The sequence below is a fragment of the Corylus avellana genome, chromosome 7 (assembly GCF_965113065.1).
Source record: "Corylus avellana chromosome 7, dhCorAvel1.hap1.2, whole genome shotgun sequence".
NCBI lineage: Eukaryota > Viridiplantae > Streptophyta > Magnoliopsida > Fagales > Betulaceae > Corylus > Corylus avellana.
Genome location: NC_142496.1, coordinates 18,096,179 through 18,108,190, shown reverse-complemented (window position 1 = coordinate 18,108,190; position 12,012 = coordinate 18,096,179). Strand labels below are relative to the sequence as shown.

The 12,012-nt window shown below is 36.8% G+C and overlaps 1 protein-coding gene across 1 annotated transcript; it reads left to right on the top strand.

Moving 5' to 3' along the window:
* Positions 1-1,031: 1,031 nt before the first annotated feature.
* On the top strand, positions 1,032-6,637 carry LOC132184305 (initiation factor 4F subunit (DUF1350)). Its single transcript, XM_059597885.2, has 8 exons — positions 1,032-1,979; positions 2,056-2,113; positions 2,332-2,394; positions 4,550-4,625; positions 4,909-5,024; positions 5,407-5,496; positions 5,591-5,722; positions 6,310-6,637. Exons 1-8 carry the CDS (start codon positions 1,438-1,440, stop codon positions 6,442-6,444), a joined length of 1,212 nt encoding a protein of 403 aa, XP_059453868.2. The 5' UTR covers positions 1,032-1,437; the 3' UTR covers positions 6,445-6,637.
* The last annotated feature ends 5,375 nt before the right edge of the window (positions 6,638-12,012 follow it).

Below are 12,012 nucleotides of genomic sequence, written 5' to 3'. Positions count from 1 at the left end.
AAATAAATAAACACAAATAGTTGCAATCATTGATGGTGCTGTCATATTCTCGAATTTTTTTTATAAGGTAAGTATTATATTCAAATAAAAAAATAATACAAAAGTACAATACATATCCCAGCATTTATTTAAAAAATAAATAAAAAATCGCCATGATTTTTTTTTTTTTTTTACAAGGAAAAGGAAAGGTGAAGGATTATAGCAAATAAAAACACAAAAAATACACCATCCTTTATGCTGTCCTCATCTCTTTTTACCTTCTCGCTGCCTTCCTAATATAGCTGCCACTAGTCTCTCTGCCCGGGAAGAGGGAAGGGATGTCTTCCTCCTCTTTTTATAAAGCTTTTTTCTTTTGTTGGCGGCCTGGTTAGAGGACTCTCTAATTTTTTTCACCTTTTAAGAGGCTTTATCCATTATCTTGTACAACTTATCCTACCCAAAATCGTAACCTTAGCGTCAAGGCTTCACCACTGTGTTGATCTCCTCCTCCTCCGCATCAGTAGCCAGTTTTGTCAAGGTTCTCAAATTGAATTTCTTTAAAGCTCAATCTTCTTTCCTCTAACATGCCCAACTTCTAACGCGCCACTCCACCACATACCAGTTCCAGCTTCCCGTTGCCATGGGCCTTTTCACCTCCTAACATCCACGTGTCACCTTCCTTTGCCCCCATCGTCCTCCAAAGGTGCTGACTTTTGTATATATATATATATTTTTGGTTGCTTTTATGTTTTCGTGACTTTTTGTTACTTGGGTTCTTATACCGAATTCTAGAGTGATCTTTTCTTTTCAGATCCTGACGATTTTACAATGATTTTTCTCCAGCAACCTCCTTTCGATAGTTGTTGCTCTTAGCTTGCAAGAGCTTACTTAGGTAGGGTCGAAGGATATTTCGAGGGTTATACCCCTAACCATTTTTTTCGGCCCTTATTGAGAGTACCGTGTTATTTTATCACTCATTTCCTACTTTTTGCTTGTATTTTTTGCGCTGTAAATTTTTTTTTTTTTTTTTTTTTTTTTGGGGTCTTTTGTTTGGAAGCCCACTCATGTTCAGTGTTTTAATCCTCGTAATCCTTTCCTTATTTGATTAAAAAAACACAAAAAAAGGCAGCCCAACAATATACTTAAATTCAACTAGAAGAATCCTACAAATTTAAAGTAAAGAAAAATGGGCCCAATAAGTGACCCAACCCAATATAGTCTTGACACAAACACCCAATTTTTTGGCAGGAATGGGCCGGCCCAATATATTCTTGACACGTACGTGACTGGAAACCGGAAATCGTGGCGCAACCCTTCCCCTACGTTGGTTTTCACGTTTTCCTCCATTAAAAAAAATATATATATATATAACCCCCGGAATTTTAGAAATTGTGAAATAGCAAGTGGCGGAGTGGTAGTGAGCGGGATAGTGGTACTATTACTATTCTATTCCAGAAAATGGAATTGGCTAGCTGCTGCTCCTCCTCCTCCTCCGTCTTGAGCATCAAATACCGAAGCATCCCCTCGAAGAACGTGAGTAGATATTATTATAGATTTAAATACTCTCCGGCTGCGTCGGGAAATGGATTCACTGCGGCGGGGAGGCCCTTCTCTCCGGCGACAAGGATGGTTTCGAGCAGCCATGTCTCTGGAGAGCGAGGCAGCAGCTTCAGATTCACTTACAGGAGGCAGGATTCCTGTTTGGTAATTGCTCCGCCCAAGGGTGTGAAGCCACGCGCCATCATCGAATTCTTGGGCGGTGCGTTCATTGGAGCGGTCCCTGAAGTCACCTACGGGTACCTAATGGAGCGATTGGCGGATGAAGGGTTTGTTGTTGTTTCAGTGCCTTACAATGTGACTTTTGAACATTCACAGGCTGCTGCGCAGGTTTACGAGAGGTTCAATACCTGCTTCCGTTCAATCGTCTCCTCTGGATTGCCCCATGCCAATTTAACATCTGCCCAGCTCGTTGATCTTCCCCTTTTCTCTGTCGGCCATAGGTGTGTTAATTTCTTCGTATATATATGCTTCACTGATGTTAATTTGTGCTAAACTCGTGCACCCACATCTTTTTAGCAATGGCGCGCTTCTCCAATTACTCATGGGAAGCAATTTCTCCGACATGATACCAAAGGTTTGGTTTTTCCTTGCTTTTCTATTCCATTTTTGTTTTTATTTTTTGAGTGGAGGGAGATTGAAATGGGTTTACTTTAAGAAATAGATTATTATTATACACGTTTTTTGTTTGTCCGAGTGGAATGTATGCAGATTATAATGAAGTTTCATTTAGTTTAATGTATAACTCAAGCAATCTGTGGAGTGTGTGACAAAGGATATTGTCTCTTGTGGAAGGCTAATGCCGTAATCTCATTCAACAACAGGCCAGCAACAGAGGCAGTGCCTTACTTTGAGCAGGTAACTTATGTTCTGCCTTGTTTCACTATACATAGTGCTTCATTTTCCAATATCTTAATTTGTGGTGTCCTTGGCCTTTTTTCACCAAGAAAATAAGGTCTAAACTCAAAAAATCTGTCACACCAGGGCTGATTTTTAGGTACATGTCTTGCACACCTGCTTCCTGGTGGGAATAATTTTAAGCATTCTTTCCTTAAAAGAACTTTCCTGCACCGAAGATATGTCATGGTAGGAATAAGTTCGAACTTTCAATGTACAGCACGGGAGTGATTAAAGCTGTGCCCAAGAGTCATACTATACTTGGTAGCTTTCAGTAGATTTTAGGCTCCTCCATTAGGGAAATGTGGATTGGTTTCATATCTTAGAGGAGTTGAATTAAGAAATGATAATGCTGCACTGGTTGTTAACGTACCAATGACTCGCTGATATAATCAAGCAATTTTCTTATTTTGGACGTGGTCTAGTGGAAAGAACTTTTCCCCACTTATATGTTGGCCCTTAGATCTCACTAGAGTCTCTAAAAATGAAGAATGCTTCATTTTGGTCTTTAATGTGACTCAGAGCAATTACAGTCATTTAAGAGCTCCCGGGATCCAGTCATGGCATATTTACAAGTTATTATTGGGGTTATGTCACGATCTGAGACTCTGGGATGATTAGTCTCAAGCTGTGGCGGGTCCCTTTATGCTTGTAACATGTTCATCTGAATTCGTACTCAATTTCTAGTCGGTCCAAATATGCCATTGGCCAAAGGTCCAAACAAATCTGCACCATAAGTTAAGATGAGGCTATCACAAATGGGGTCAGAAGTTTCATTGAGTAATTCAAATGAAACAAATCAATTTTCCTAGATGCTTAAGTTCGAAAGATCAGATAAGGGAATCTAACATATGGATTGCATTTAGAGTAGCAATCATGGAGCTCAGGAAGTTCTACTAACTTTTCTTTGTCAACGCAAGTAAGGTGTGTTAGCAAATATTGGTCCAAAGCTAGGGAAAAAGAAGTTAACAAATCTGCTTGGTAGATTGAGGTCAATTCTGAAATATTGTGCTTAATTAACAGGAAGTGAGTACTAGGAAACTTAAAGGATCAAGAACAACAAACATGTATGCAAATAATTAGGAATGAGCCAAAAGAACTCAATGTAATTCAGGTTTAGAACAACCTAGTGTCTCAAAAATACTATAACCCATCTCTAAAAAGCTTACGTATGCATTGAGGGTGAATTGTTCCAAAAAGACATGAACCAGAAATTTAGGACTCAGCTAGGGTATAAAACATGGAGATAATCATCAATATCAGAATAAACTTAGCGATTAAAGCTGAAATCATAATTTACAATTAGAATTGACTAATGAGTCCAGATGAACATGTTAGTCTCTTACGTAAGGCGTCAAAAACACAGTCAGTGCTAAACTGAAACAAGGGTCTCAGTAAAGTTTGCAGCCGTGAAAAGGAACCTGTACTAAGCACTTGTAGTTTGATACATCATGAGACTTGATAGAAAAATATGCCTTGGAACACCAGAGCTCTATAGAAACGAGACATAGCATGATTCATTAGTGAAACTTAGGATTGCAAACAAAGGAATTCATCATAAGATGAACAGAACAATGAAACTGCTACTCACTTCAGCTAGAAATCAAAATCAGATCAGCTTGTCAGAGTCCTAGATCTGCCATGTTTCTCTTAGCCCCACCCAGGTATGCAACTCTAAGGTAAGTGTTTCAGGTGTGTTCTAGATGGTTGGGTATGCAGAAGAGCTGGGGGTGAGTTTTAGTAATTACAATTTGAACCCAGCAATTACCTAATTGATATTGAGGCCATCAGCTCTCAGAAATATTGTTCTATGTACTTATTTACATATAATATCATTCAAATAAATTCCATTTACTTAACATACATGATCCAACTAAAAGAATGCCTTTAATTAATTAATTTATTTTTTATTTAAAAAAAAAAATACCATAATTTCTTTGTAGTCCATATTACATGATCCAACCAAACCAAGAAGGTTTTTATTTTTTGTTTTTGTTTGCAAAAATAGTAATTGTCTGGGATTGGTATTTCTATTTGAGAAAAACCACTTCCACAAAACAAGTTAGTTTTGTCTAATTAATTCTCTGCACTAAAAGTTTGTAATGCTATCCTGCAGTTGGGTCCTCTAGTTCGTCAGATGATGCCAGTTATAGAAGCATCTCCAGTTTATTCAGTGGCTAGGAGTGCCTCAGGTGGGCATTGAACTCGCTTAGTTTTCACCCTTTTTGTATTTGGATTTCACATATGGTAACTTAAAGAGTGTTACATCTTACTTTCCCCTTTGCTAAAGTCTGGCTTCAGGTCATACTGCACTCGTTATTGATGCCTAAGACATTACTCATTTCTTGGATATATATTCACTAATTGGTATTATTATCATTCAAATCCATTGGTATCATATATGGGCTATATTTGTGTGTGTGTGTGATGATTATCTATCTCTAATGCTCATTCATTTCCACTACCTATGTCTAGGAGATGCATGGAAGATGCTACTTGATGTGGCTGGAGCAATGATGGCAGAGGGTGATCAGGAATCCCTAATTTCAATGACCAACTTTGTTGATCAGTTGCCATCAGTGCTAAATCAGGTACTTCGATATTTTTTTTTATACTTCTAAGAGAACACACTAAGCAGTCAATTATGAATCTGCGGTTTCGCTTTCTGTACTTCCCTTGGTAACCTGTCTGGAACTCAACAACGGAAACAGTTGATGAGGCTCCCACAGTCCCACATGCGCATAACCTATATCTTAATTTCAATAAGGTCCACACAAGATTTGATCCGTAGGTAATCATAGGCAATTCATGCGTTTGGAAAGCAATTGATGGGCATGAGTAGTGGGTCTTTTTCTTGAGGGGAGGGGGTTTGTATTTTTCTTTCTCGATGCTTCTTTAATGTAATTTACACTGTTTTAAAATTGTAGCATAGTTCTGTTAAGTCTATCTGAAAATGTAGAATGGTTCTGTTAGGTTACTCAAGGGACATCAGAGTTCAAGCCGACACCATCTGAAAATCGTGATTGTTTTAAGAGCTCATACAATGTCCAACACACCCTATTGGTATGAATGGTGCACTTCTATTCTGGAAGTTTGATGAAATTGATGTCATATAGATGTAAACTTCTGCCCTGGTTTATATATTATTGTGTTTTAGGTGAAGTTCAACTCTGACACAATTGACGAGACGGATCTTCTTGAAGAGACATTGAAGACTCGTGTGGACGTCATTGGTGGGACACTAGAAAAGGTCCAATTGAGCGGTAACCATATCACACCATGCATACAGGTATAATTTTGAAGAAAACAAAATGTCCTTGCTTCTTTAAAGTGTTTGCATTTTTTTGTAAGAATCCATATTTTTGAGTGATGCTTTATTCATTTGCAAAGTCTGAAACCTTCGGCAAGCTAAATGAACATGAAGAGAAGGGCAAATTCTAATTTTTCAAACCTTTTGGTATATACTGGTGCGCAATTGTTTTTCATTTTTTATTTTTGTCAAGTACCATTCCCAAACAAGCTCTTTCAAGCAACACATTCTGAGAGAGAGCAGAATTATAATGAAGTCTCAACACAAGCAGTTCAACAAAGGTCCAAGTTGCCTTAAATTTCTGCACTATTACTTGCAGTTATTAGAGTCTCTCAAATTTCACAGTTGGTCCTTGTTTCTGTACATGTTACTCCAATACTTGAACAATCTAACAGCATTCTGCATATCTATACTTGAATAACTTTCTGATTACATCATTTGATCCATCAATTCCCTGAATTTGCACCATGTTTTCTCTCTTGATGAAAAGCTTTCCTTGTAAATTTTTTAATCTATCGTTGCCTTTTTACTTATAATCTTCTTTTTTTAATTTTGGCCCTGATCAGGAACCAAAGTGGGAAGTCGGTTATGTGTATACTCCAGCTGATGCGATTGCTCAGGGGCTTAAAACTCTTTCATTGAATGAGACTAAAGTGCTTTCCAGAACCATAAGCGACTGGTTCAGGCGTTTTGAAGATTGAAAAGATAATTTCGTTATGTTGTACTAATGTTGAGTTACCTAACAACTCATGCACTAAGATATAGAAGCTTCTAAAAGGAAAAAGATTTCTTCCAAACTGGATTGAAAGAAGTTCCCCCGAAAGAAAACTCTTTCCGTTTAGAAGCACTTGGCTTTAATGAGAAATCTATCAATAGGATTCCTGCATACAACTTTGTTTTTTCTGATCAGAATAATTGACCAAGCCAACTCCTACCATATGGTAGTATAAGTGATATTGATCCTTTGGTTCTCTATACTAATAATGACGAACGTAGCACTATGGCAATTTTCAGCCAATGATAGAATAGGGTTCCGATCTCCGCAGCAGAAAAAATTTGTAATCTTAATATTTATTTTCTTACCAAGCTATAAAATTATAATTAAATAAGAAAAATATTACAAGCTATACTTTTATTTTATTTTTATCACACTTTGCTGTTGTGACACAGCTAATTAGTTATTGTTTTTTTAAAAAAATTAACAACTAATTGGTAGGCCACTTTAGCAAAAATGGAATAAAAGAGTAGCATATAATCACTCAATAATAAACAAGGAAGAAAGGGAGAAGGTACTCTCCATTTAGTGTATTTAGGGGGTGCATAGTTATCCAAAAAAATTTGTTTAAAAACTAAATGGACAACTATGCCCCTCTAAATAGGCAAAATGGACCCTCCATTTCAAGTAAAATTGAAATGGATTTGAAATGAAGAGGATCTGTTTCGGAATAAAGTAAACAAAAATCTGCTGTAGCAGATTTATGCTTCTATAACTTTAAAAACATGGGAAAAGCTAACAACAAATCCGCTGTAGCACCCTGGCAATTCTAAAGATAGAATCCGGGTTCAAATCCCGGCAGCGGAAAAAGTTTTATTTTTCTAAATATTTCTTTTCTAATTGCGCCTCAAATTATATGATTATATAAACAAAGCATCTATTTAACATGAAATCCGCTGTAGCACCATGGCAATTCTGGAATGAATCCGGGTTCAAATCCCGGCAGCGGAAAAAGTTCTATTTTCTAAATATTTATTTTGCTATTGGAAAACAGCTAAACCAAAAATCCAGCACAGTCGAATTCCAGTTTTAGCCACTTCAGAGAAATAAAATTTTTAAGTCAAAAAGAGTTTTTGGGCAAAAGCTTTATTTTTAAGCTTTTACCACAAATGCGTTTTGGTCATTTTTTGGCTTTTTGGACCATTAAAAGCGCTTTTAATTTTTTTACCAAACGAGTACTTTTTTCTTCAAACAGACTTTTTGAGTATTAAAAGTACTTTTAGGCTCCTTAAACGCAATCCCAAACATACATGTTTCAGCATTTGACGCTTAAATGAGACAAATGGATCCTCTCCAGTTCATGGAGAATATCCAGTTTACGCTTGGAATTTTTCTAGAGAAATTCCAAGGTTACGAATGAGCCATGTCAGCCTCTACAAACAAATATTTTTTATTTTTTATTTTCAAGTTAATCTACCACTAACGGAAGGAGTTTTTTTTTTTTTTTTTTTTTTTTTTTTTTTTAAAATTGCAGCAGGGTGGCCGAACTGCCCATGGGGGTGGTTCGGCCACCCCCAAATCTCTTAAAAAAAAACATTGCAGGAATTGGGTGGCCGAGCCACCCCACGGGGTGGCTTGGCCACCCCATTGGGCCTAGGGGGCATCAGCCATCCCAGACCGGCCGATTTGATGGTGGCCGAACCGCCCATGAGGGTGGTTTGGGCACTCCCAGATCTCTTTAAAAAAAACATTGCAGGCATTGGGGGTGATCGAACTTCCCCCGTTGAGCCTAGGGTGGGTTTGGCTATGTTAGTATTTGTGTTAGCTTAATTCGGTCCCAAAATGTAGAGGCTACTGTCCACGGGCTCAAACACTGATATAAAATGCTTAGAATCCAATCTCCACCGTTCATAATGTGAATTCATGTGTTATGAATGTTTTTGCAAAGTTTTAGCTCAATCGGACCATTAACACTGATCGATCTAAGCTGTTGATCAAGGACAAACGGAATGTCCTTGCAGAGGGTGTCCGGACATGCTGCAAGGATGTCCAGACACCAATTCTAGCAAGCATGTTTTTTGCTCGCAAGGCTCTGTCCGGACACCCCGTAACTATTATGCCCAAAAATGTGTTTTTAGTGGGCCCAGGTCTAGGGTTTGATGTACTGATATATATATTGTACGAATTTTCACCCCCAGAGAGTTTGTCAGAGGCTATGCTAAGAGAGATCATATATGGTGAACGTTAAATTGAATATCTTAGAATTTGAGTTATTCCTTTGATAAATCTATGGTTGTGAAGTTTATCAAAAGGGACCGGTAAAAGAGAATCACGTTGAAGAAGATTGTGAGTAATGAGACAGGTTGTAGGCTTATCGATCTTATAGAGCCAATGTCTTGTAAAGGGTTGTAAGTGTTCCTAGTGTCTATAATTTTTGAAAAATCTTTTGATAGTGATTTATTGAGTTTGGCTGCTCCGGAGAGGTTTTACTTTTAGATCAGTTTCTAAAAGGTTTTCTCTTCGTAACCAAAATATCTATGTTTGCCTCTTTATTGCTTTATACATTTTGGTAATTGAATTGTTTATTGCTTTATAATATTAATTCCGCATAAATTGTGATAAACAAGTTTTTGGAGTCAGCATATCGTTTTTCAATTGGTATCAGAGCGGGTTCACTTTGTTTGGCTTAAATTCCTGAGTGAGATCCTTGACTCCTTTTTATTATGAATACATCTCAGTCCCTTGTTATTGACTCTTTTGGTTTTGATGATCTTGACGATGTGTACAAAATTCTCTCTAATGAGTATAGTCAACTGTCCTACAGATACAAAAAGATTTGTAAGAATTTTAAAACTATAGGACAGGAAAAAGAGTCTTTGGTGAATGAATTGTCTAAATCATATGCCTTGATTGATTCTTTAAATTCTAAGATGTCTGTACTTGTTAAAAAGAATATATCACTTGAGAATGATTTGAAAGAACTCTCACAAAAATTCTCTGGAGATAATCTGAAAAGTTTTTTCTGTATTGATAACAAGCATAGTATGATTGTTGATACTGGTGTTTGCTCTACTTCGCAAGCTTTTAAATCTGAAAGAAAGACCTTATTTGTTAAGCCTGTGAATGTTAAAGAAGTCAAGGCTAATACAGTTTGTTTGAATATGGGCAAAACCATTTGTTTGAACAATTGTGTGAAGCCTAAATTGAAGACTTCTTCTAAGAAACAAACTCAAGCTAAGTTTGTTCTGACATGCCACCATTGTGGGATTATTGGTTACATCAGACCAAACTATTTTCAGTTTAAATCCCAAAGACTTTGGAAAAAATCGGCTTCTCCAAAGAAAGAAAAAAAAAGTGATATAGAGCCGAGTTTGCCTAGATCAATATCTAAATATATCTCTCATCATAAAAGACAACATTCTCAAAGGTTTGTTCCCACCTGTCATCATTGTGGCAAAGTTGGTCATATTCGACCAAATTGTTTTAAATTGAGACCCTATGTGCATGATGTGGTATTTTTACGACTAAAAATATCAACTATAAAAATGGAATTTAGATATAAACTCCTTAGGTCAACGCGCCTCCATTAAAAACTCCTTAGGTATTTTTTTTCTTCGGAAATTTAGTCCCTGGGTCAATTGAAACTACAAAAAACTCCCTACCATTAAAAATTTTTAACACCCGTTAGGGCCACTCAAAACTCCTTATTTTACCTGATTAAAATATTAATTTTTTATTAAATTAAATAAAAAAAAATTGAAGGGTGGCCAGGAGTGGCGGTGCCACCCCTGGCCACCCCCCCCAACCCCTATGGGGTGGCCGTAAGCCACCCCAAGGGTGGTTTGCCCACCCTGGGGTGGCTCGTGGCCACGCCGCTGGGGGTTTGGGGTCCACCCCAAACCACCTGGGGGTGGCCGCAAGCCACCCTAGGGATGGCTTGTGCCACCCCTGGCCACCCTTCAATTTTTTTTTTTTTTTTTTTTTTTTTTTTTTTTTTTAATTTAATTTAATAAAAACTTAATATTTTAATCAGGTAAAACATGGAGTTTTGAGTGGCCCTAACGGGTGTTAAAAATTTTAATGGTAAGGTGTTTCTTGTAGTTTCGATTGACCCAGGGACTAAATTTCTAAAAAAAAATACCTATGGAGTTTTTAATGGAGGCGCGTTGACCTAAGGAGTTTATATCTAAATTCCTTTATGAAAATAACCACTCGAAATAGAATGAATCTTTGTAGGATACGGCTATAAAGAGGGTGTCGAACCTCAATGACTGCTGGGATTTTGTTATCAACTTCGAAAGATCAAAATTAACTTAATTAAAAAGATAATTGATTTGATTTTCTTTAAAAGTAAAGTGCATGAAAATAAAATAGATTTAAAATAAGAGAAAAAGTGTAGGGTATTGACTTCACCTCTATCCGCACAACAATGGCTAATCATAATTAATCCAAGAAATTTATTCTATGCATGTTATAAATAAACAAGAAACCACCTTATTAAAGAATAAGCATAATCTATCTTCGATTGGTACGGATCATCCACCTAACTACTAAGGTGCGGTACGACCCGTCTTCCCTAAGTATAAATTATCAGATTCTTTAACAGCATACATACAATCAATGAATAATTATAACCCATCTTCGGTTGGCACGAACTGTCTACCTAAATTACACTAAACTAGGGTGTAGTACAATCCGTCTTCCCTAGGCATGGCCTATCAAATCTTATTGATCATGTGTCAATTAAACCCATTGTATAACCATCATCCTCATAATGACAGAAAACAAGAATGATTTGAGATCAACAAAAGTAAAATACTTTCTAAGACAAGAGAATAATTTCACAAATATTGATTTTAGAATTTAAGAACAATTGCATTTAATAATTAAGAACATAATCAAAAGGTAGCAATTCTCATAGTTATACAATCAAAATACATAAATAAAAAATCTAGAAATTAAATACAATCAAACCATTGTGTTTGGATAGGGTTACATCAACACCCCACGAAGGGGTTTAGCCGCTCATGATCTTTTAAGCTCCAAAGATAATTTTATGATTTCTAGCTCTAGGAAGCGGTGTGTCTTTTTTTCTCAATGCTTAGAGGCCTATTTATAGGGATTAGGAGAACCCTAGAAGCCCTAAGAATCTCAGAAAAATCGTAATTCAGTCTCCTAGTCGGATTGGGAGACCTAGAAAAACTTTCCTTATCAATTTTGGACTATTTTTTTGTCTCTGCCGCCTGTGTGCGCCCGAGCGCACTATAGCTGCACTCGAGCGTACCGTAGCTACAGTAACATGCTATAGTAACTTTGCTACAGTAACCCTACTACAGTAAATTGCTACAGTACTTTGCTACAATATTTTGCTATAGTACTTGAAATGCATTTTTGGCCCAAAATCAATGATATTCTTGTTTCTTTATTAAACACCTGAAATCACGAAAACAAAACAAAATCAAACAAATAACAATGCTAAAGAATTAACATATGCAAATTAAGAGGCATGAATGTGCAACATTCGGCGTTTATTAGTGCGTCATAAATCTGGTCC

What these genes read in the sequence shown, in the direction of transcription:
- LOC132184305 (XM_059597885.2), top strand. Translation starts at nt 1,438, where the DNA reads ATGGAATTGGCTAGCTGCTGCTCCTCCTCCTCCTCCGTCTTGAGCATC. An exon ending in CTTTTCTCTGTCGGCCATAG is followed by an intron (nt 1,980 to 2,055) that starts GTGTGTTAATTT and finishes ACATCTTTTTAG; the next exon opens with CAATGGCGCGCTTCTCCAAT. An exon ending in ATGTCCAACACACCCTATTG is followed by an intron (nt 5,497 to 5,590) that starts GTATGAATGGTG and finishes ATTGTGTTTTAG; the next exon opens with GTGAAGTTCAACTCTGACAC.